Below are 25,487 nucleotides of genomic sequence, written 5' to 3' on the forward strand. Positions count from 1 at the left end.
GTTCTCTGTCAGGTTCCTTTGCTCATTTATTGTATCTTTGCTTCAGCTTCTGTATTGTTTCTTCTTAGTTTGATTGTCTTTGTTTTGATTCATAAAGCCTCACCTTTTGTTTTGAATTTGTGCACAGCTGAAACAAGTTTTTCATTTAGGTTCCCCCCTTTCAGTTCCTCTTGTGGTTCCAGCTCACCCAAACCTCTTTCATGACTTCAAAGACTGAATACATCTCCCCAGACTTATTTGCTCTAAGCAAAACAGGTCACACAGATGCTAAATGAGGCCTTTGAGTTTTAAACCTATAGAAGGATTTTGAAGGGAGACAAAAGATTAACTTTGATCTACGTGGAATGTGATTAGTTTCATCAGGTGATTCCATTTTGAGATTTCTCCTTCCACAAAGAACTGTTTTCCTATTAACTGATTTATTGTCTGTCTTTGGGAACTATTAGTTCATTTAACCATGTATTTGCTTGTTATTGATACCAGACAGATTGCCCTCTCTTCTACGTTATCTGTCAGGAATCACGGTGGGTTTGGCAGCTGTCCCAACAGAGAGCAGGGGGGGAGTGGTGTAGACCAGAGAAGCACCTGCTTTGTCAAGTGACAATGCTTTAATCACTGCTTTTTCAGATTTCAGAGTGAAAATTCAGAGTGAAATCTGAAAAATATTCCACTCTGTCCTCTTCCAGTTTCACATTTGTTTCTAAAACTGAGATACTGAAATTCAAACTTCATAAATAAGAGTTTTCACACAATATAGACTCCATTTCTTTTATGAAGGCTTTCCAGTCATGAGAAGCAGCTGCTTGCTCTGTCTCTGAGGAATGTTGAGCTGATAATCACCAGATAGATTTTATGCAAATGTGATGGAAACAAATAAAGGCAGATAAAACATGAATTCACAAACTGTGTTTTGAACATTTTACTCAGTAATCAAACATTTTTCTAGGATATATGGTCATCTTTGTTGATGTCTATGGACATTTGCAAATAATTATTAAGAATTTTTTATCATAATACCATATATGCACTACTTTACAAAATAATTTCCATATTTTGTCATCTGAAGGCCACAAACTTTATTGTATTTTATGGTTTAGAACACAAATCTGACGCTGTACAAAAGGATCAGTTTAATTCCTGATTAAACTGAGTTACTATAACATTTGTTTAGACCTATGGTGCTCTATATTTCAGTTGGAGGATGTAAGCACAAAATGAGGATGTAACACTACAACTCCTGACTGGGTGTGTCGGTGAGTGCCTCAGGTTATGAAACACAGTATCTTAAATTTGACCTATTTAAACTGTTGCTTCAGTATGTTGAGGGATCTCTTCCTCAACTCCCACCCGTATTTACAGCATGCAATCTGTTTCTACCACCAACTAGTCTCCGTAAATGTACTTTTGTATATCATTTGTATTAATTTTCATAGTGTATTAGCGTTTTCAAAGCAGAGAGATGCTTTGACAAACATTTCCAGTGTCTAATCTATACATTTAGTCCTGGAAATGAAATGACAAGAGGTGATAGTGGTGTTGTTACTTTAAGGTGTGTCCCTGTTTTGTTTCGGCTGTGGTCACAGCGAGCTCATCGTGGATTTGCTTACGCCTGCTGCTGTCTGCACCACCTGTCTCACCTGTCCACAAGCAGCTCCTCCCTGTTTGTTATCCGACTCCATCTTTCCATCCCTATAGGTCGCTATAAAGGAGTCCCGGACAAAAGCACTTCTGGGAAGCGTTCCTTCATAGAAGAGCATCTCACAAGGCAAACAAGCCCTGTTGTTAAATAAGGAAATCCTGCAAGCGAGCGCTCAGAAAGGGTGAAGATGACCTCCACAGCAGATCGACTGGCCCACCAGCAGCAGAGGGCGGAGGGCATCGGCACCAACCAGAACGCAGTGAAGTTTTGCGGTCAGGACTACGAGGCCCTGCGGCAGCAGTGTCTGAGCAGGGGACGCCTGTTTGAGGATGGCAGCTTTGGTGCCGAGAGCAAGTCACTCGGCTACAATGAGCTGGGGCCGAACTCATCCAAGACAAGAGGCATTGTTTGGAAGAGGCCAACGGTAAGAAGCAACTTAAAATAATAAGTCTATTACACGTATATAATTGATTTTTTTCAAAATTTTCCATCTGTCCTGTAGGAGCTGTGTTCAAACCCAATGTTCATTGACGATGGAGCCACAAGGACGGATATTTGTCAAGGAGCATTAGGTGAGTTTTATGCTTCCATTTTTAAAGCGTCAACAATCCGTCTGTAATAATCCCTCCCCCCAACTGCTGCCATTAAATTTGCATTTGAAAAAAACCCAGTCCTGATCCATTTACAGCGTGTGGTAACACACAATGACTTTTCGTTTCCCTTTAACCCTTTAACCCTGAAGGCTGCAGAAACCTTCATGTTATACACTAAAAGGTCAAACCTACCAGTGACATTTCAGTACTTCTGATAATCGCACATTTAGTCTCATATCCTGAAGCTCAGTGCTGTAAATTTTATTTACAGTCATGTGAAGTTAGATGTGCTTTCATAATTTGATAACAAATAAATGTTAAAATGTCTATCTTATGTGCACACATCCTATATTTATGTACTTGCTAAGACTGATTCTAAGTTTTATTTGGTGAAAATCAGGGCAGTTTAAAAATGGTAGTTTTTCCTGATTGTATATTTTTCATTTCTCTCAGCAGTGCACAGATTTAAGCTTAAAACTGTCTGGTTAGTTAACATTTTTTGTGATTGTTTTTTGTTAAAAAATTTTTTTTTAAAAAGCAACATATTTAAATTTTTCATCATTTCTTAACTCTGAAAACACCCTGACAGATCCAAACAAATCTTTATCAATGAATGAAAAATGTAGTTGGGTTTTACTTTTTATAATTTGTTCTGGGTTACATTAACACCAGAAATGAACAAGTTTAGCTTAATTAGTAGAGGTGATGATAGTAAAGCTGATCCTACTAAATCACCCATACACGATTCAGCCAGATGTTCACAAAGCTGCTGCAGTTTTGTCATTTTTGAGGGTTAAGGTTTATTAAAAGTATCATTTAAAGTCATATAGAATTTTTTTCATTATAACATTTACCCTTTTTTTAGCTGAATGTTGCTGGTTATTAATTACCTTGCATCACTAAACTCAATTTTTGGTGCATATTTCATTGTTCATCCAAGACAAAATTAGCATTGGCAAAGTCATGACTCAAATTTTAGTTCATCTGTATGTATATTAGTGTATATTAATTTTACAGAAGTTACATATTTACGTTAATCTGAAAATAGTGTTATAGTTTGAAACAGAAGTAATGGCCCCTTAATGAAAGGAGTGTGTGTTGGAGGAAATAACACAGAACACACAAGATGGAAATATTATCATTTTTTGTGTTTTCAAAATGTAAATAAAATGCACAGCAGATCACAAGTGTCTATTTCAATCTTTCTGTGTATTTTAATTCACAATTATTTGCCCTTATGTTTCAGGGGATTGCTGGCTTCTGGCTGCCATTGCTTCTCTAACTCTGGACCAGCGGATCCTTGGACGGGTGGTTCCCACTGGTCAGAGCTTCACTGAGGAATACGCTGGGATATTTCACTTTCAGGTCAGGAAACTTAATACTAACATTTACCCAACAGGCTTCTTTCTTTGGGTATTTTTGATAATGTTTTATTATATTATTAAATATTATTAAATATTTGAAGGATTCCAGGTTTTCTTTTTTTGAATGAGACCAGATTCATATTTTTGTGTGTGTTTTTAACACATCGTTTCTTTCAGTTTTGGCAATATGGTGAGTGGGTGGATGTCGTGATAGATGATCGTTTACCCACCAGAGACGGGAAGCTTCTCTTTGTTCACTCAGCAGAGGGCTCCGAGTTCTGGAGCGCTCTCCTGGAGAAAGCTTACGCGAAGTACAAACCACTCCGCCTTGTACGTTTGTTTATTTTAGTGGAGCGCAAACTGAGGAGCTAAATTTGTTCCTCCCCCTTGTGTCTGGCAGGGTGAACGGCTGCTACGAAGCTCTGTCTGGAGGAAACACCATCGAGGGCTTTGAGGATTTCACAGGAGGGATTGCTGAGATTTACACCTTGAGCAAAGCTCCACCGGAGCTCTTCAAAATCATTCGGAAAGCCCTGAGCCTGGGTTCACTACTGGGCTGCTCTATTGATGCAAGTCTCATTTTCATATTTAACTGCACTGCAGTTTGAACACAGACAAAACACGCAGTCATGAAGGCACCTGATTAAAGTGTTTATCTCTGATGCTTTTTTTTTTTTTTAGATTACCAGCGCCTATGAGACAGAGGCAGTAACAGCTCTGAAGCTTGTCAAAGGACATGCATACTCTGTTACTGGTGCAGAAGAGGTAATTATTTTAGTTTCTTGTTTTGTGTTATGCTCAATTATACTCTCCACACTCCTGTTCTTCTAGGTCAGCTGCCAAGGCAGGGATGTTCAACTGGTCCGCGTCAGAAACCCATGGGGACAAGTGGAATGGACAGGCCCTTGGAGTGACGGGTAAATTCTGACAGTTCAGCAAATTGATAACCAACGGTCTGTTTTTCTTTAATGTGGACACATATAAAAGAAGAAGGAAAACACAGAACTGGTTCATTTTTCATGTTAGTCTGGTATAAAAAAGTGTTTGCCCACTTTCTGATTTCCTGTATTTGTTTGTATGTTTATCACACTTCAGGGTTTCAGAACATCAAACCAATTGAAGTTTTAGTTAAAGACAGCACAAGCTAAGATAAAATGCAGGTTTAAAATTACGTTTTTATTATTAAGGGAGAAAAAAAAGCCAATCAACACTTCTTTTGCACAGGACCATTTTTTTCTGCATTAATAATAAAATCGTTATTTTAAAAACTGTGTTTTGTGTTTATTTGTGTTGCCTTTGACTAATATTTAAATTGGATGTTCTGAAACACTCAAGTGTGGCAAACATGCAAAACATAAAATTAGGAAGGGGGCAAACACTTTTTCACACCGTTTTGCTTTTAAACTTTTCTTTAAATAAAATAAGCAAAACATTCACTGCTTGTTAACGGTGTTATTTTTGTAAAATAGATCCCATGAGTGGAAGTATGTCAGTGAGGCTGACAAATCAAAGTTGAACAACATGTCGGAAGATGGAGAGTTCTGGTATGTAGGAATTTAAGTCAACATTTTGTATGTTTATGAACTGCATTTTTGTGGGATGTCATGTGATAGATGATACTGCACATACGTTTCTATATGGGTTTCTAGATTTCAAGATAATAGCTGGTGTGCTTAAATAGTTTATCAGTCAAGTCACAGCAGTTTTGTCTGCATTCTGCCAAATTTCCTTAAAGCGAACTTTCTGTCACATCTGGCCCTTTAGAAACATTTTTGATCTTGATGTGGCCCGAAAAGAAAATAAGTTTGACGATAAAATACATTAAGTATTTGATAATTTTTTTTGATAAAATGTTAAGCTTAAGGGCAGTGATTATCTCTGCAACACGTAGAACAACTTTGCTCTTGATTTCAGGATGTCCTACTCGGACTTCATCAAGCACTTCTCCAAGCTGGAGATCTGCAACTTGACCCCGGATACTCTGGAAAGCAATGAGGTTGGCCACTGGAACAACTACCAGTTCGAAGGGATGTGGAGGGTGGGATCCACCGCTGGCGGCTGCAGAAACAATGCAGGTTGGACAGAAACCTGGAAAGATTGCCGCATTTCAGAGCTCAAAGCTCTGTGTCGCTTCCCTCTGTAAGACATTTCTCCTCCTCGGTCTGTTCCAGCCACGTTCCCCTCCAACCCTCAGTTCGTCGTGCGTCTGGAGGATGTGGATGACGACCCCCTGGATGGGAAGGACGGATGCACCTTCCTGGTGGGGTTGATGCAAAAGGATGGACGGCAGAAGAGGAGGCTTAATGGCGAACTGGAGTCCATCGGCTTTGCCATTTATCAGGTCTCACGAAGTCATTTGACACCCAGTTTAAAGATATTAAACTTTATCAAAGTAATTTTTCTAAAACATTTGTCGTTTTGTTTTGCAGGTTCCAGATCAGGTTTGTGTTCGCTTAGTCTTTCAACTCTCTCTCCTTCATTTCAGTCTCAATCTTGTATATAAGAAATTACTAAAGAAAAACAAAACCTTCCCTTCTAAGTACAAAGGCCGCAGCAACGTTCGCCTCGGCCCAGACGTGTTGCTGCGTCAGAGAGCCGTGGCGATGAGCAGCACCTTCATCAACACCCGCGAAGTGTGCGACCGCTTCAGACTTCCCCCTGGAGAATACGCCATCATTCCCTCGACCTTTGACCCTCATAAGAACGGCAAATTTGTTCTCAGGGTCTTCTCAGAAAAAGAGGCCAACACCAGGTATCTGTGATACCACCGGATACCACCACTGTGTTGCTGTTTTTCCAGTTCATTAATAACAGAAATAATTCCAGATTTATATTTCAGTCGACTGGAGAAGAAGATTGATGTTAAAATCGAAGAGGTATAGTTGCAGCTTCTTTTATCTTCAACAGAGCATTTGCTGAGCTTTCAAAATGCTGGTGGTTTCATTTGTTTTCATCACTCTTTTATAGGAGAAGGTGTCTGAGAGTGACATTGATCCTCACTTCAAGAAAGTCTTTAAGGAAGTTGCTGGCAGTGTAAGTCCAGAAGCACACATGTTCCCTTTAAATCAAGGTTTCAATCTTCTTTCCAAACTCCATTATGGAAAACTAAAAGGTCATAATTTGCCTTTTTGTTGTTGAACAGGACATGAAGGTATCTGCCTTTGAGTTAGTTGAAATTCTGAACAACATTGTCTCTCACCGTAAGTATGCCGAGAAGTTAAATATAAAGTGTCTCGCACATGTTACAGAATTCCTGCTAAGAGTGTGTAAAAACCTTAAAGTGAATCATTTTTTCATTGCAGTGGAATAACTGCACTCTGAGCTCGAAGAGTTTGTTGTGGAAAATCTTGCAACAAACTCTGTCTCATCTGAACAAACATCATTGTCTGAGCTAAAGTCCTTTCAAGCTGCACGTTTATGTTTCTGCTAGGCCACAAACAATGGCACAAAGACACCATCTAATGGTTGGCATGGAAACTTCGCAACCACAAGATCCCACTCTTTGTTGCGCTTCTCTGAAAGTGATCTTTGGAGATGTTTCCTGGAAATATAAATATTTGTTTTCATGCAGCTTTATGCCAGAGGCTAGAAATATAATAAATGTACTGATTAAGATTTGGTTTTTCAACATTTGTCAATGTGTGGTAATGCAGCTGTGATAAAAGATTAATTCATTCTAAAGTTTGATACACATCTGTAACAGCGGTGACAATTACTGCTTCTTTTGGGGATTTGGGAACTGTAGTGAGCAACTCATTGGTGTCTTTCTTTTCCAGGCTCTGACATCAAGACAGACGGATTCAGCCTCGAGACGGCCCGTCTCATAGTCAGTCTGCTGGATGTATCCTTAACTAAAGATGGCACTCAAAGCAGTAATTCTATAACAATGTAAAATTCTTGATGTTAACATGAATTGATAGACCTTTAAAATCTTAACATTGTCAGAAAAATGAAAGTGCCAAGTTGGGACTGAAGGAATTCCATGTTCTCTGGAACAAACTTCAGAAATACCTGGTATGACATGTTGTTCTCCTCTCATAAGGCATTTATAATCCTTTTTTACAGCTTAACCCAGGGTTAAGCTGGGTTAAGCATAACTGGGTTAAGCTTAACCCAGTTTTTGATATCAAAAACTGATATCAGTGTTTTGATATCAAAAACTGATATCAGTGTACTGAGAAATATGTAATATTGTGTAAGAAGAAGGGTGAGTATGAAGATATCAGAACATTGCCAAAGGTTGATAAAATTGTGTTTGAATTGCTGAACATGGGCATCAGGGCATAACACAACCATCACCCAAGTCAGTGGCAATAATAGCAAAGTTTCCATTTGAGTTAATGAAGTGAAAACATATATAGAGATTTATCCAGTACGAAAAATGGAGTCCTAACAGACAGGCACGCTACACAAGCATTTAAAAGCTCACTGTTGTGAACTAAGTCTGTTAGCCACCACTATGAAAAGAAATGCTTGTGAATATCTATAATTTACACTCTTACCTGTTTATGTATATTTCTTCAAGGTGGTGCCATTACATACACAACATCATCATCCATATGGTAGAGTTTTTGTTTTGAAAAAGGTTATTATAAATGACTGTGTCTTGTGGCCCAGTGATACAGCAGATAGACTACAGGCAATTTCCCACCTGCTTCCTGTCAAGTTAATAATAAATGAAGGTCTTTAAATAAATAAATAAATAAATAAATAAATAAATAAATAAATAAATAAATAAATAAATAAATAAATAAACTGTTTATTTGGTCTGAAAACCATACAATGTAAATTGTAATTTATGCATGTTTCACACCACTCAAGATTTTTGCATTTCTTGGCTTTCCAGTGTGTTTTTAAATGCCTTACAAATAGATGTCAGCCATTCTATAAAACCTGGCCATGTGATCAAGCTGTTAATGTGTCGATGTAGGAGATCTTCAAGAGCCACGACACAGACCACTCGGGTACGATGAGCTCCTTGGAAATGAGAGCCGCCGCTACTAAAGCAGGTAACAGACATGTTAACAAATGTTCACCGCAAAAGCTTGAGATGCAAAAAAATAGCTGAAATAAACTGCTGAAGGATTATTTTCATGGTTTTGTCTTCTCACTAAATTACTTGCAAGCCTGCTTCTCCAGCACAGCTTTGCAATCGCGTGGCGGTGCTTCTTTTTCTGAGTGTTTGTTGTGTCTGACGAAGCACTGCAGGAACAAATAGCAAACTACTGACTCAGATGTTTGTGTGTGTGCGTGTCGTGTGTGTGTGTGTGTGTTTTCAAAAGACATGCGAGTTCAGTTACAGCAGAACTGGAAAAGCCAGTTAGGCAGCTCCCGCCCAGCACTCAAGTTTTGTTTCACGCATGTAAACTTTGGCACAACAATAAAATGCACAGCACAAAACTGTGCTGAAGCCCGATACCTTTCAATAACCACACCTGACCAGCAGGTTGAGAACTAACACCCCTTTATCTTTAAGAGTGACACATATCAGCTACACAATAACACACAGCTCGTCTTTCTTTTTGCAGGTTTCAGTGTGAACAGTGCTGTGCTGCAGGCCATCGTCAATCGCTATGCGGATGCTCAGTTTGCAATCGACTTTGACAGTTTTGTGAGCTGTCTCATTAAGCTGGAAATGCTCTTCAGTGAGTGACACCAGAGCAAATAGAGAAATTTCACAACAATGTTTTTGCAATTGAGCCGACGGAGAGCTTAGTGGTGTTTGCATTAGTAATTCCTCTGTTTGTCCGCCTCTCCCACAGAAATGTTCAAGGCCCTGGAGAGAGGAGACTCGGGGAAGATTGAGCTGAACATACAACAGGTGGGGGACATAATAAAATGTCTTTACATGATTGCTATTTAAGAGATTTTTGAGTTTGTTTGTTTGTTCCGTTTCCTCTTGCAGTGGATGTGCCTGGCGATCTATTAGCTCTGAGGATAAGCACAAGAAATATTCAAGAACAATAAAGAGAAGAAAGAAGAGTTTGAAAAGTGAATCTAACTAATAAATTTTTTGCGCTGTAGATTTCACTAAATAAAGAAAAATAAAAATACTAAGAAATGTGTCTCTTTATGTCTGATTTTGAACAGTGTTACCTGTTTTCTATCTCTACTCATGAGAATTATGGTGACTGAACTGGCAACAAACATGCGAACCAGAAAGGGCTGTCTGGCATGAACAATAAGGGGTGTGGAAACATTTGATCTGCACAAATCACACAAAGCCTGTTTAACCAAACACACAGTCACATACGAGGGAGAGGCAGCCAGCCACAGGTAGACGGAAACTGTTCAAAACCCCTTCAAGATGTCAGGCATCGCAACCAAACTTCAGCATTTGAGAGAGAAATCCAAGGGGATTGGAACCAACTCTCACGCAGGGAAATACTTGAACCAAGACTTTGAGGAGCTGAGGAGGAGCTGTCTGGAGAGAGGACAGCTGTTTGAGGATGACTGCTTCGAAGCTCTGCCTTCATCCTTAGGCTTCAATGAGCTCGGACCAAACTCCTCCAAAGTGCGGGGAGTCACCTGGACGAGACCCACCGTGAGTGTTGTTAAATGGACATTTATGGAAAGCTACTGCAGTCAGAGATTGTTAGAGCATAAATCGCGGATGAAAGAAGGCTTTCATGCTTTTAATAGGGATTTTTGCAGGTAGGGAATTGTTATTCTCTATAATCTTGTTTTATAATACTTTTAATTCTGTCAAAAGTATGTGCATCACTATCATAACACTTAAAGGGTTTACAGTTCCAAATAGTTCTGCATTTCTTTAGTGAGGTTCTGTTAAAGCTGCAGTATGTAACTTTTATTTTATTTTTTTTAAATATGTTTTTCGTTTAAATTATCATTATATCATGACAATATTTCTGCAGAAAAAAGATAATCCAATAAAATAAAAAAAATCAAGCTCTTCTGCCTTCTCCCTGGTACTAACTGCAGAAATACACCACTCAGTAGGAAACAACCAATCAGAGCCAGGAGGAGGGTCTTAGTGCTGTCAATCACTCTTGCACTCACACCATTCCCCTTGATCTGTCATGTTTGGTTCCAGTTTACGAACCCACATGCACAAACACAATCAGGAGACGAGTGTTACAAAACAACAATAAAGTTTATTGAAAGTGGGAAAGGGTAGGGGAAAAACACGGAGCAGGAATCTGGAATGGATAACCAGTTCAGCCACTGTCAATGAGAGGAAGCGGTTAGTAATCAGTGAATCCAAGGCGGGTGGATGAATAGATATACTGAGGGGGGAGGCTTACTAGGAGCAGATGGAAGTTTCTTAGGAGAAGAGAAGGATCCAGGGGCGGCGTGGAGAGGCGATGAACCGTTGGAGGGTGGACAGGTAAGTCTTGCTGAGTGGAGAAGCGAGCTGGCGGCTGACAGCGGTCCGGGATTAAACGAACCACGGAGGAATCCAGGTAAACCTGACAAGAGGAAAAACACAGGACGAGATTATCTCGAGAAAATGCTCAGAGGGCCTTTCTCTGGAACGATTTGTTACCGAGGTAAACAAACACTCAGGCAAAGGGGGCTCGACCGGACTAGTTTGACCTGCGAGACATGGAAGGTGGCATGAATACGTAAAGAGGGGGGCAGACGAAGACGTACAACTGTTGGACTGACAACCGACAAAATCTCAAATGGGCCAATAAATTTAGGTGACAGCTTCCTGGACATGGATTTCAGGGGGATATCTTTAGTGGACAGCCAAACCTTTTGACCCGCTGTATAGACCGGAGCAGGTGTCCTCTTGCGGTCGGCCAGACGTTTGTTTCGTGCGACTGTGTGGTTGAGTGCGGTTATAGTTTCCTTCCAGATTTTATTGCAACGGCGGATGTGATGCTGAACTGAGGTTACCGAAATCTTGTCTTCGTCAATGGATAATAAAGGTGGCTGGTACCCACCCTCCGTTCGAGGGAGACCTCGAACAGAGACAACCCGGTGGCAGCAGAGATGTGGCTATTGTGGGCATACTCGACCCAAGGGAGATACTGAGCCAAGTCTTTGGGGTTGGAGGAGGAGATGCAGCGTAGGGTAGCCTCCATCTCCTGGTTCATTTTCTCGGTTTGCCCGTTGGCCTGGGGATGATAACCGGAAGAGAGAGCAGTTTTGGCACCCAAGGCAGAACAGAACTGTTTCCAAACCTGTGATATGAACTGGGGACCCCAGTCCTGAGGCATGCCATGCAGCTTGAAGACATGCTTAATCAACAACTGGGCGGTCTGAGCAGAGGTGGGAAGCTTGCGGAGAGGAATGAGATGGCAGGATTTCGAAAAGCGGTCAATGACAGTAAAAATGGTGGTCATACCTTTAGATGGGGGTAGTCCAGTAACGAAGTCTATGGCGATGTGCAACCAGGGTCTTTTGGGTGTGGGAAGGGGCTGTAATAATCCTGCGGGCGACTGGTGAGATGACTTATTTCTCGAACAGACGGGGCAGGCGAGAACAAACTCCTTTACATCCTTGTGAACTGAGTCCCACCAAAACCTTCGGTTAATTAGCCCAATAGTGCGGCTTATATTATTCCAGCTCCTTCAGGGAGCTGGAATAAATCAGAATATCATCCAGGTAGACAAATACAAAATCATTTCTAAAGTCTCTTAGCACATCATTCACTAATGCTTGGAAGAAGGCAGGAGCGTTCGACAGGCCGAAGGGCATGACTAAGTACTCATAGTGACCCATTAGTGTTTTGAAAGCGGTCTTCCATTCATCCCCTTCACGGATTCGAAGAAGGTGGTAGGCATTTCTTAGATCCAATTTGGTGAAAATGGTGGCTCCCTGAACGGGTTCAAAGGTGGAAGAGAGGAGTGGTAGTGGGTACTTGTTCTTAATGGTTATCTGATTTAATCCTCTGTAGTCAATACACGTTCGTAATGACCCATCTTTCTTTCCGACAAAGAAAAATCCTGCCCCTAGGGGCGAGGTGGATGTTCAGATGATGCCTGCTGCTAAGGAGTCATTGATGTATTTTTCCATGGTTTGGCGTTCGGGCCGGGAGATATTATACAAGCGACTGTTGGGTAGTGGGGCGCCAGGCAGAAGGTCGATGGCGCAGTCATACGGATGATGAGGTGGAAGTGACAGGGCTTTATCCTTATTAAATACGGGCGCCAGATCATGGTATTCTACGGGTACAGAAGAAAGATCGGGGGATTCATTCTCAGAAGGATTTCTAGTCGGGGAACTCGAGGGAATAGCTGAACGAAGGCAAGTGGTATGACAGTTGGGTGACCAAGACTCTATGTGAGCTTTAACCCAGTTAATGTGAGGGTTATGGGCTAATAACCAGTTAAATCCCAGAACAATGGGAGAACTGGCTGCACTGAACACAAAAAAGGATATTGATTCTGAATGATTACCTGAAACAACGAGACAGACTGGCTTGGTTTTGTGTGTGATGTGAGGTAATGCTTTACCGTTAAGGGCAGCAACTCGGAGGGGAACTGGCAGTGGTTCTACCTCGCTAGCGCTGAATCGATTAGATTTTGTTCGCAGCCGATAAGTGCTGACAGGGGAAAAGACAAGTGATTATTAATTAGAGATGCCGGTAGGATTAGACGAGATTGAGTTGTGGGTGTTGGGTTCAACAGTTTCCTCGTCGTTACTGTCGGACCTGGGGGTTTAAACGGACTTGACAGTTGGCAATGAAGTGGCCGGACTCACCACAGTATAGACAAAGACGTGAATTTAACCTCCTACGTCTCTCCTTTGGGGTTAGGCGAGTATGCCCCAGTTGCATGGGTTCTGGCGTCGGGGAAAGGCGTCGATGCTGGAGACTCAGGAGAAATACCAAGTGGGTTCTGAAAGTGAGATCTAAAAGGAGAGTTACGACGGTTTGGTTCTCTGGCAAGTGATCTGATGCAGTTATCCATCTTTATGGTAAGACTTATGAAGTCTTTTAAAGTCTCTGGTTCATCTAGAGTGGCTAGTTTGTCCTTTACCTGCTCACTCAGAGCGTGGAAATAAGCACTTTTTAGTGCGGCTGCATCCCAACCAGATGCTGCAGCTTTTATTCTAAAGTCAATAGCGAACTCAGAAACTGTTCTTTGACCCTGCTTGAGATTCCACAACTCTCGAGAAACTGAAGTCTTGTCGGTGTCACGATAAAAAACCTGCTTAAGTTCCTTCAAAAACTCTGAAAATGTGCAGCCAAAATTGGTGGGGAAGGGAAACTTGGCCTCAGCCCACTCCAGAGCACGTCCAGTTAACAAGGATAACATGCAAGCTATTTTGGCATTATCATGGCAAAAAACTCTGAGGTGAGTGGTTGAAAATGATTCCACATTGCAAAATAAAACCTTTACACTTCCTCACATCACCACAGAATTTTTCAGGCGCTGGCAGTCGTACCTCCGAAGACATGGAGGTACTATGGATGCGGAACCTGAGATGAAGCTGATGGTGCGTTCAGGACCTGTTGGGCAGAGCCTTGGAGGAAATTAGATATTTCAGCAAGCCGGCGTTTAGTTTCTGCTTGCCGGCTACCTAGCTCTTGTAGGGCTGCATCATGTAGTCACATGACTACATGGCCGGACTCACCACAGTATAGAGATTAGAGACACAGTATAGAGACAGTATAGAGATTGTTGTTCCGCCAAGGCTCTCCTAATTGCGTCTGCAGGGGAAGACTGTTGGCCTGAGTGTTCTGTCATGTTTGGCTCCAGTTTACGAACCCACATGCACGAACACAATCAGGAGACGCGTGTTACAAAACAACAATAAAGTTTATTGAAAGGGGGAAAGGGTAGGGGAAAACACGGAGCAGGAGTCTGGAAAGGATAACCAGTTCAGCCACTGTCAACGAGAGGAAGCGGTTAGTAATCAGCAAATCCAAGGGGGTGGATGAATAGATATACTGAGGGGGGAGGCTTATTATGTCAGTTTTGGTCCTCCATATACTAGGAGCAGATGGAAGTTTCTTAGGAGCAGAGAAGGATCCAGGGGCGGCGTGGAGAGACGATGAACCGTTGGAGGGCAGACAGGTAAGTCTTGCTGAGTGGAGAAGCGAGCTGGCGGCTGACAGCGGTCCGGGATTAAACGAACCATGGAGGAATCCAGGTAAACCTGACAAGAAGAAAAACACAGGACGCGATTATCTCGGGAAAATGCTCAGAGGGCCTTTCTCTGGAACGATTTGTTACCGAGGTAAACCAACGCTCCGGCAAAGTAGTGTCAGCTCGCCGCTTCTTAAATATCCCCATCATCTGTCAGATAATGCTCCACAGGTGTGTCTCTGGATTCGACTACACCAGGGGTGTCAAACTCCAGTCCTCGAGGGCCGGTGTCCTGCAACTTTTAGATGTGCCTCTGCTGCACCACACCTGAATAGAATAATTAGGTCATTAGCAAGGTTCTGGAGAACGTATCTACACAAAGAGGATGTAATTAAGTCATTTCATTCAAGTGTTTTGTACCTGTGGCACATCTAAACACTGCAGGACAGCGGCCCTTGAGGACTGGAGTTTGACACCCCTGGACTACACGCTTCTCCAGGGGCTCTGCTCCTGGGTGGCATCTGGTGGAGGAAGTGGGAAGCAGCAGGCTTCCAAAACGACAACAAAAAAAGAAAAGACAAAACAAAACAAACCACCGATCCTGACATGCTCTCTGCTAAGCTACACTGATTCACAACAACATAGCCTGCCACGAATGCTAAGGCTAGTTAGCACGGACACTGATGACGGTGGATAAATGGTAGTGATGGGCAAATGAAGCCTCATGAAGCAATGAATCTTTCCAGCCCTTTGCTTTGCAAAAAGGTTCATTACTCGATGCTTCATTCTCATTCATCACTCCCTAGTGACATCTGCTGGTGAAACTCTACCAGCCTTGTCAGTCAGTTGGATCATACTTCCAAAAACTACTAAATGCAATATTGTCACAAAGTTTTCATCAAACTCATGTTTAGTAACAGGATAATCAATGAAACCATATTGAATTGTCATATCAATCAATCAAATTTTATTTGTATAGCACATTTCAGCAGCAAGGCATTTCAAAGTGCTTTACATAATCTAAAAAAACAGCATGTGACATTGAATAAACAGTAAGAAAGAGAAAGAGATTTTTGAAAAAAAAAAAAAAGATTAAAAAAGATAAAAACATTAAAACCCTTTTAGGATTTCAGTTAAATGTCGTTTAACTGGGTTAAACGACGTTTGTTTTAATTATTAAAATTATTTGTAGCCGATCTAATTCTGGTATATGTTGAACGTCAGTGGTTGTGTTGGGTTTTCTTTCATGTCAGACGGATTTAACAGTAAAGAGATTTGATGTTTTTGAGTCTTGGGAGTGCAGTGCTTGTTGGGACATTCGCTTTTTCTTGGATTTCTAATTGGCTCTCATCCCTTATATTTGGCTACATGTTGAATTTTAGTTCTGCAACAGCATTAAATCTATTTCTGCTGTGCAAGACTGATATATCTTTACTGATCAAACTATAAATAACAGTGGAACTTTGCAGAAGGCAAGAAATTGGGAGGTGGACAGGTTAATTATTGTTATCTAAGAAGAATTTTATTGTGAGGATAATCTCAAAGTATTCCCAGATGTCAGAGATTTTACTCTTGCTGGCTCCATTTAAGACAATCAATCAAGTTTATTTGTGTAGCATATTTCAGCAACAACACAGTTCAAAGAGATTTACATCAAAAAAATCACAAAAATACAGTTAAAAAAACAATATAATCTACAATTGAGAAAACCAGTAACAAACATTACATTTTGATTAGTGCTATCATCAATACACATCAAATATGTTGGTCAATGTTAATTTTATTTGGCCACTGACAAGTGGACAAATATTCTCCTCTGAAGCGCGACCAAATGGACAACCCATGAAGCAGCACGGCTCATAGCGCTTTTATTTTGAAAAGCCTCGTTCATTTTATTTTGAACGAGGCTTCAAAATAAAATGAAGTCTCGTTCATTTTATTTTGAAATGAAGCAGCCTCGTTCATTTTGAAACAAGGCTGCTTCGTTTGTTGTCAGTCACGTGGTTTTCAGCAAGACKACACAAGCCTCGAAGCGGGGCTTCATCGGACACGCCCCCTTTTTACTCGGTACAAGCCTTGAAGCCTGGATTCAGAGAGCCCATCACTAATAAATGGTTTTCTTTGAAGACTAAGTTGCTTCTCTACCATTAGCACGATTGGCAGCACATGGTTTGTCCTCCTGACTCTGATTGGTTCTTCTTGACTAGTATCTTATTATAAATCCTGTTTTGAAGCCAAGCTATGGCTAACATAAGAAATTGTGTGGCACACTACCTCCAACCTTCAGTTTTCATGTAAATAACAAGATTTCATAAAACATTATTTGCATAAACAATTTGAGCTGTTTGGAGACAGTGGAAAATGGCTTTGGCCCCTGCTGGAGTAGTAGTCACCTGAAGACCTCGGGACAAACTTATCTGGATTTACCTTAACTAAGTTAACTAAGGCCCACTTCAAACATAATGAACTGTCACTTTAAAAACTTCTTAAAAGGGTTAGATAAGAAGGTTAAACAAGGATGAACCACAGTTTGACTTGTCTTATTGACCCTTTTTTGCAGGAGTTGTGCCGAAACCCAAAATTCATCTCTGAAGATGCTACAAGGACTGATATTTGTCAGGGAGCACTTGGTGAGAAGCACAAACACATACATTTATTTATTTTATTATTTTTCTTTTTAAACTTGACCTACACATGTCAATTCTCTTTGAAATGAATCACATTCAAAAGTTATTCACTAGAAAATTAGACTATCAAAATTTTACATGCAAAATCTTTCTATCTTGAGCCCTTCAGATGTGTTTGCATGCTTTCAACAGAGACACATTCACTCTGACACAGACTATCTGTGAATACCGATACTCTTAAACCCGGCATCATGGCTCGATAGCCTCCTGCTTCTTTTCTGTGTGCAGGAAAAACACCTGAAGCAAAATCTCTTTTAAATATTTGTGTGCTGACATCAGCCGTCACTGATCACAGCATCTCAAATCTTGTTGCTGTGCCTTCGCCCAGTCTACCAGAAATCTTCCACAAGCTGGTGTTACTGAGTTACACTGAAAGATGAGGCTGACATTTACATTTTTTTTGTGCAACCAATCACCACAGAAACCACCTGAAAATATGTGGATGGTAGATTAGCTTTTAACAGTGCAGTTTTTCTTCTTAATTTAATTTGATTAACTTATGTTATAATTTGTGTATTTGTCTTGTGTCCTATTAGTAATTTGAACAAATTACCATTACTGTCTGTCTTCACTTCATCCTGTAATATGTTTTCTACCTGTATTTTCTGTTCCGTCTATTTTGCGTACGAGTCATCTCTAAATTAAAAGAACATTAGGCCTAGCAGAAGAGATCTGTTTGATGGAAATGACCAACATGATCACTAAGTTTTTTGGAAATATCTTGCAGTGAATTGTCCCATGTGCTTCATTAGGCCTTCACTGGTGATTTTCTTTCCCAGGCGACTGCTGGCTCCTGGCGGCTATTGCCTCCCTAACTCTCAACAAGCAGGTTTTGTCCCGCGTTGTGCCCCATGGCCAAAGCTTTACTGAAAACTATGCTGGAATTTTCCACTTCCAGGTACAACACTGCCTCAGTTAGAGTCTTGATTGAGTTTAAGAGATGAAAAAGTTGGATTTGGGTGGTAGGATCATCTTTTCTTGCTCTCAGTTCTGGCAGTTTGGTGACTGGATAGATGTGGTTGTTGATGATCGCCTGCCCACCAGAGACAGGAAACTCCTGTTTGTTCACTCAGCGGAGGGCTCTGAGTTTTGGAGCGCCTTGCTGGAGAAAGCCTATGCTAAGTATGGATGACTATGAATATTTAACTGTTGGAGCTTTTTATAGGTGTGGTCCTTACCTAAGCTATTTTGCTTTTAGAATAAATGGATGCTACGAGGCTCTCTCTGGAGGCAGCACCATTGAGGGCTTTGAAGACTTCACTGGGGGCATCGCAGAGCGACATGAACTGGCGAGACCAGATCCACATCTCTTCAAAATAATCCAAAAGGCCTTGAAAAGAGGCTCTCTTTTGGGATGCTCCATTGATGTTCGTCTGGGTTCTTCTATCACTACTGTGGTTGCTATGTTTGAGGTATTTGTTTCACATTATCTCTTTTTTTGTTGCAGATCACCAGTGCAGCTGATTCTGAGGCGATCACACATAGCAAGCTGGTGAAGGGGCACGCTTACTCTGTCACAGCGGCCGACCAGGTGAGACTCCAGGAGTTATTTGGTCAAAACGTGTCCTCCTACTGGAAGCAGAGTTGTTTGATTTTCTGATCTGCATTAGGTTGAGTATCAAGGAGACATGGTGCAGCTGATCAGGATCAGAAACCCGTGGGGTCAAGTGGAGTGGACGGGTGCATGGAGTGACAAGTAAGAGCCAGCATGTTCTCTGAGAAGTTTGCTAATCAGAGTATTCTGGTCCGCACAAACATCTGAGGTGCAAGGATGATGTAGCTTCACAACTTTACTGATCCTCTGAATCTTGCATGAGGAGAACATTTGATTTTCTCTCCTCTCTCCATAGAATAGCACAAAAACCTTTTATCAAAGAATGTAACTTTTAAAAAATTGGAAGGTTTGTATTAAGCAAATTTATTTACATAATTCCAATTTGCGCAATTTTATGACCAATAGAAACGGAGCTTATGATGTTGTTTCCCATCTGTAGTTGAGCCTACTTCGTGTTGTCAGACAGGTTCCATTAAAGCAATGTCTCTATTCTACATGTTGAGGAGTTGTCAGGCCTGGATGTGGCTAGTGAAATGGAACCAAAGAAATCAAATTAATCACCGCTGATTCACATTTTAACAAAAGAACACATCTAGTGCTTTCTACTTTCTATCTAACATTGGAAAGAGGACTGTACACCAACTTTGCTGCTTTTGAAGGATAACTAGAGCAGTAGACAAGCATGCAGCAAATTTAGAATTGACTACAACCTCAATACACAGAGTATTCTGCAAGATGACGCTGCAATCCAATGGAAGAACATATAGGGTGAAGACGAATAATGCCTATTTGATGCCTCTATGAACAACAACCCCAACTCCAAATCCAGTTTGAAACATATTTGTCAAAAAATTTTTTATTAAATTTCTTAAACTGCTTCTTCTAAATCTCTTCCTTTCTCCTTCTACTCCCAAACTGCCCGAACATGACACTTGCTATAGGTGTGTGTGTCATGGTTATAACACATAAACAAACACACCTATTGGAAAGGGTGGAAAATCTTGAACAGCCGTGTCAATGTGTTTATGGTTGCTATGTAGGTGTGGAGCCACCCCCACCACTTAGCGCAAGTCTCACTCTTTATGTTTCTTTGTTCCAGCTCTCATGAATGGAGATCTGTTAGCAGTGAGGATCGGGAGCGACTGACTAACCGATCTGAGGATGGAGAATTCTGGTAACTAAAAAAATAAGAAATCTTTTTTTCTCTCTCTTTTCATGGAGGAAACCATTTTTGCTTTAATTTCCTGTTTTTTCACCTTTGCTTTCACAGGATGTCCTTTTCCGACTTCCTCCGTGAGTATTCCCAGCTTGAGATCTGCAACCTTACCCCTGACTCTCTGACAGATGATGAATACCAGAAATGGGCGGAGACAGAGTTTGAGGAGACATGGAGGAGAGGTGTGTCAGCTGGCGGCTGCAGGAACTATCCAGGTAGGCCCAGTTTGACAGCGGCACATTTACTGATACTGCTTGTAACAGTGCGTGCGCTAATTACTCCGACTGCTGCAGTCTTGAACTCAGTTGATGAATGTAGAGATGAGAGGCGTACACTAAAAAAATACAGTAAAAAATAGGATTTTCAGCAACATAAAAAAAAGTTTTAGAATTGATAAAATTATGACAGCAGCAGCAGCAGCAGCTTGTTTCTGCTGCTCTGTTCAGTCATCATAATTTTAGTGGAACTTTTAGGGCTGCAGACAGCTGTGGTATAAGCTGTATATAAATAAATGTATCTCAGTATGCTTTTTAACCACTGATTACATTTAATTAACTATGTAATTAAATTAAAATGTTGGATTTATTTTTTTAGAGCAATGTACTACTACAATATATTTTTTATTTAAGTACAAGTAAAGAATAAAATATAGATTTTTTCTGAGATTATTTTGCTCATCTTTCCCAATAGAACAAATAAGTATGGAAATGCTTTGTTTTATACCAAAACACAAGGTTGGCCACGTTAAACCTGCCCTTCAGTTGTTCCACTAACACTTGCTCCCCTTTTTAGACACCTTCTGGACAAATCCTCAGTTTGTGATAAAGCTGGACGAGGTGGACGACGACCCCAATGATGGTGAGGAGGAGGGATGCACGGTCATTGTGGGCCTGATGCAGAAAAACAAGCGCCACAGGAGGAAAGTGGGAGAAGACATGGAGACCATTGGATTTGCAATTTATGATGTGAGGGGATAAAATAAAAATGAAATTAGTATTTGAGAATGTGTAGCATTTTATAAGAGTCTAACCTTGGACTTTCTTTCCTTTTTTTATAGCTTCCCAAGGAGGTATATCATCCAGAGAGTCTACTGGCTGCACTGGGATATTTCAAATCCTAAAATACTTTTATTTCTTAAAGGATGTAAATTATCATTTTCAAAATGAAAGTGTGTTCAGGGATGTTTTTTCTTTTAGATATCTTAATTGAAGGACCAAAACAGACAAATATGTAAAAAAAAGTAAAACAGCACAAAGTTGTCAAAAGCACTCCATATGATGATTAAAAAAACAAGAGAAATGTTGTGTAACAGTAATATTTCTGGAGACCTAACAAGCCAGTACAAATTACCTGTTGTGACAAAAACATTAGTTTGAAAGATTAAAACTTATAGCATTCACATAGACATAAATTCTGGTCCACTTCAGACCAGCGTTGTTACTCTGATAGGTACAGGAGTGTGTCAACATGTTCCTCCCAGTGAAATGTGTCACCAGAAAATGCTGCTTTATATTAGCGGATCATGTGGGCTTTCTTACAAAAGTACACTATCTGGTTCTTTTTGCAGTACTCTGGCAAGACACAGGTGCACCTGAAAAAAGATTTCTTCCTGTACAACCGTGCAGCAGCACGCTCCGAGACCTTCATCAACCTGAGGGAGCTGTGCAACCGCTTCTGTCTTCCCCCTGGAGAGTATCTCATTGTTCCCTCCACCTTCGAGCCCAACAAAAACGGGGACTTCTACGTGCGGGTGTTCTCTGAGAAACAAGCAGATTTCCAGTATGCCGCCAAAATATATAGTCATACATAAAATAATTTAGTTTCTGCAATATTGATATAATGTTTTGCATTTTTCAGAGTGATTGATGAACGAGTAGAAAGTCATGTGGAGAAGGTATTGTTTTCAATTTGCATTTGCGGTATGATGTTCATTTAATTTTGACAGCAAATGAAAGCTCGCCTTTATTATATTTAGATCGATATTGATGAAGATGACATCAGTGACAAATTCAAGAAGCTTTTTGGACAGCTTGCAGGAGAGGTCAGCATGCTAAACAGTTTTTTACAGTCTCATACTCTCAAATATCTGCTTTTGAAATTAAAATAATAGTGTTTGTCTCATTGCTCAGGATGTGGAAATTTCTACATATGAGCTGCAAAGAATCCTCAACAGAGTGGTGATGAAGAGTAAGAGATTCCTGCTTCCTTAATCGCCCAGATGTAACATTAACGATCTTTAGATTCAGGCACAATTCACATTTTCTTTATGCATTTTTTCAGGAGAAGACATCAAAACCAGCGGGTTTAGTCTTGCAACTTGCCGCAATATGATTAACCTGCTGGATGTATCCTTTCTAAACAAAATCTCTGAAATGATCATTTTTCTGAAATCACAGTTTATCAGAGGACGCTTGAGAAAAATGTGAATTCATCTTTAAAATAATGAAAGCATAAGCAGAACTGGTCTCTATAACAAGAAAATGACCCCCAAAAAATACCAGTAAATCTACAAAATACTAAGAATTGAGAAGCGGGAGATCATTAAGAAGTTTTTAATCTTGTGATCTTGGTCTAATATTCCTTAACAATTATGTAAAAGAAAGATGGAACTGGTAAGCTGGGCCTGGTAGAGTTTAAGATCCTGTGGACAAAGATTGAGAAATTTATGGTTTGTTATTTATTTTTGCCTCTATAACATATCTGCAATAGTAGTTAGCTGCTGATAGCAGACGCTAACTTCTTGTTTTTCCACTCAGGATCTGTTCAAATCAAGAGATGTAGATCAGAGTGGGTGCATGAGCTCCTCCGAGATGCGGGTGGCCGTCGAGGACGCGGGTGAGAAACCTGTTTATTAAGTTATATTTCCACTTGTGAGATTTAAGTAAGAGGAAAAACAGTTGTGTGATTGGTCTGTTTCTACAGGTTTCTCTCTGAACAACTCTCTCCATCAGATCATTGTGGCTCGCTACAGTGAAACGAACCTCACCATTGACTTTGATAACTTTGTGGGCTGCCTGATTCGCTTGGAGACACTTTTCAGTGAGTTTTGTTCCCCTTATGGAGATTTTGTTTCACTTGGTGCCTGGAAGCTAACTTAAAAGTTATGATCTTTGTTACTTCACATCTCTACAGACACTTTTGAGGAGCTGGACAAAGATGGTTCTGGTACCATCGAGCTGAACTTCATGGAGGTAAGGGCTAGGATGTGTGTTCAATAAAAAGAAAATGGCTGGTTGGAAGGAAAAGCTGAAAGACTAACTTGCTAATGCTTTTATCCACAGTGGCTGAATGTGACGATGTTGTAACAGAGCTGCAAGCAAACAGAAGAATCAAGATGTTTTGTAGGACCTTATTTGGATTAAATAACTGCATAAACAAAATTACTTAGTCATCAACTCTGAACCTTTATTTGTTTTTCGCTATCTGCAGACAGAGGTTTGCTTATAAGTTAATCGCTAGGGATTAGTTTTGAGGGAACAATTATTGCTAATGCTTGCTTAAAAAAGGACAATCAGCAAACATCAGGTAATTCTTTGATAGAAGAGGGATCTGCTTGGGCTGAAAAATACAACACCTTTAATGTTTTTCTCATTTAGACTGGAAAACCTCCACAAAAGAGCATTAAATTGGGTAAAAGCTACTTTCTCCAATATCTCTGAAAGAATGAAAGTTTTGAGATCGGTACATAATGTGAAAAAAACTGATACGTTTTTTTTTTTATCAAACAATTTACATTTGAATGTACCATTGGGGACCACACAGGAAGTAATGCTGCTTTTAATAACAACAAGGACTGAGGCTCAAATAGCAGATAAATCTTTGAAGAGCCATGCAGGTTTGATATCAGCAGGGTTTCATTTAACCATTTAACCATGCCTTTAAGAATTGTAAATGTAACAGGCTGAAACAGATTTAAAACAGCTGAGCAGGGGAAAAAAATACTAATAAACAGCAATCAATATTTCAACTGTCACCTGTCTTAAGATTTATTAAAATAGCTGTTGAATCACGATAGTAGTTTTTGTATTTTGAATTATTTCCCCATGTATTGAGGTAGGATCATCTGAGTCAGTGAGCTGACCAAACCGGAGCTGCCATAACTGATTTGCAGAGGACACCTCATAAAATAATGGAGTTAACGGAAACCCCAAAGCCTCCTCTGCTAATGAAGCAGCAGTATGACTGGAGTCAGATGATTCCTCAGAACCGCTTCACCACAGACTGCTACAGGAGATCCCTCCTACTCACAGCAGTAACCACATTTCAATTACTCATTGAAGAAACTTATGTAATGAGAACTACTGTAATAGCTTATTTCTCCACTAGGATAAAGAAGGTGTCATTGAATTGAATTAAATTTACGTTTCATTACAGCAGGTTCACCAAGTCTTAAATGTGTGGTAGTCCTGTTTTCTTTTGAGGTTTGGAGTGGGTGAGAAACATCCTTGCACCAGTGAATAAGACTCTTTTCTTCAAGAATAAAACACAAAAAATGGATGAGTTGAATTTCTCTTGCACGTAAATTTTACAACACCAGTGCTAGTCATTCGCATTGCAATGCTGTTTAGAAAATTGTCTACCAAAAACAAAACAGATGTTAGAACCATCTCTCTTAAATTGCTACAAGTTTGTGAGATTTGAACTAGGTTGTTCCTCTTTAATCAAACAAAATTAGAATTTACAGATTCAAACTCTAGAGTTTATATTTGAATCATTTTTTTTCTTTTATATTTATTGGCCCTTACTTATTAAGGTGCCTGGCTTAATTCTCACAGATATAAACAACAAAAAAACAGAGTTCAGTACTGCGATACGCCAGCAGATGTCCCAGTTCTCACAGATTTGTGAAGCCGTTGCTCTTATGTCACTGCCTCTGCTGGGGCCAAGCTCCCAGAGTGCTTGCAGCAGCATGTAGGCTTCAGCCCACAGAGAGCTATGCAGCAGTCATTTCCTGCCCTGCTGCGCTCTGGCTTGCATTTCCCCTTTTGGTGCTTCTAATGTTGCTGCCGTCTGCAATTTAAGTCCAGTCTGACCACATTTACACAAAATCTTTTCTCTCATCATTCCTTTCCTAAACAAATGATCCACTGGTCGACATATATAAATTGTGTTTTGCTACTTTCATACTGTAATGATGACATTGTTGGCAGGTAAGCTCGGACCTAGTGCTTGCAGTAGAACCGTTGCTTTTTGTCCGGATGTGGGGCGGGACTGCAACTCTGAAAACCATAAATCCACCCTTAAGGGAAGTAACGCCGCTGTGATGATGAGGCAGAGGATCTGTATTTAGTTTCTGCTCAGAAAGAGGCGGGAGCTCCACCAAAGCTGTTGGTCTGAATAAAAAGAAGTGAGCTCTGCCTACCCTGCAAAGATAAGGAGCATTTTTCTTCCAGCGCTCCTTCTAATTAAGGCTGCTGCTGGTCAAGGAAA

General features: G+C 40.5%; 2 protein-coding genes across 2 annotated transcripts; both read left to right on the plus strand.

Annotated features, from left to right (window-relative positions):
- The first annotated feature begins 1,687 nt into the window (after positions 1-1,687).
- LOC103477212 (calpain-2 catalytic subunit-like) lies at positions 1,688-9,560 on the plus strand. Its single transcript, XM_008430177.2, has 21 exons — positions 1,688-2,063; positions 2,142-2,211; positions 3,479-3,597; positions 3,774-3,907; positions 3,997-4,165; positions 4,278-4,361; positions 4,428-4,513; positions 5,066-5,140; positions 5,511-5,671; positions 5,768-5,937; positions 6,026-6,037; positions 6,137-6,348; positions 6,436-6,472; positions 6,564-6,629; positions 6,739-6,796; positions 7,373-7,437; positions 7,542-7,610; positions 8,527-8,605; positions 9,125-9,241; positions 9,359-9,417; positions 9,502-9,560. The coding sequence occupies exons 1-21, from the start codon at positions 1,827-1,829 to the stop codon at positions 9,523-9,525; spliced, it is 2,103 nt and encodes a 700-aa protein (XP_008428399.1). The 5' UTR covers positions 1,688-1,826; the 3' UTR covers positions 9,526-9,560.
- Positions 9,561-9,829: 269 nt separating this feature from the next.
- LOC103477213 (calpain-2 catalytic subunit-like) lies at positions 9,830-24,552 on the plus strand. The gene is made up of 21 exons (XM_008430178.1): positions 9,830-10,140; positions 17,160-17,229; positions 18,066-18,184; positions 18,275-18,408; positions 18,485-18,653; positions 18,734-18,817; positions 18,897-18,982; positions 19,941-20,015; positions 20,112-20,272; positions 20,850-21,022; positions 21,115-21,126; positions 21,625-21,836; positions 21,915-21,951; positions 22,033-22,098; positions 22,187-22,244; positions 22,338-22,402; positions 22,657-22,725; positions 22,814-22,892; positions 22,980-23,096; positions 23,190-23,248; positions 23,339-24,552. The coding sequence occupies exons 1-21, from the start codon at positions 9,904-9,906 to the stop codon at positions 23,360-23,362; spliced, it is 2,106 nt and encodes a 701-aa protein (XP_008428400.1). The 5' UTR covers positions 9,830-9,903; the 3' UTR covers positions 23,363-24,552.
- Positions 24,553-25,487: the final 935 nt, after the last annotated feature.

This window comes from Poecilia reticulata, linkage group LG15 (genome assembly GCF_000633615.1).
Source record: "Poecilia reticulata strain Guanapo linkage group LG15, Guppy_female_1.0+MT, whole genome shotgun sequence".
In the NCBI taxonomy this organism is placed as follows: domain Eukaryota; kingdom Metazoa; phylum Chordata; class Actinopteri; order Cyprinodontiformes; family Poeciliidae; genus Poecilia; species Poecilia reticulata.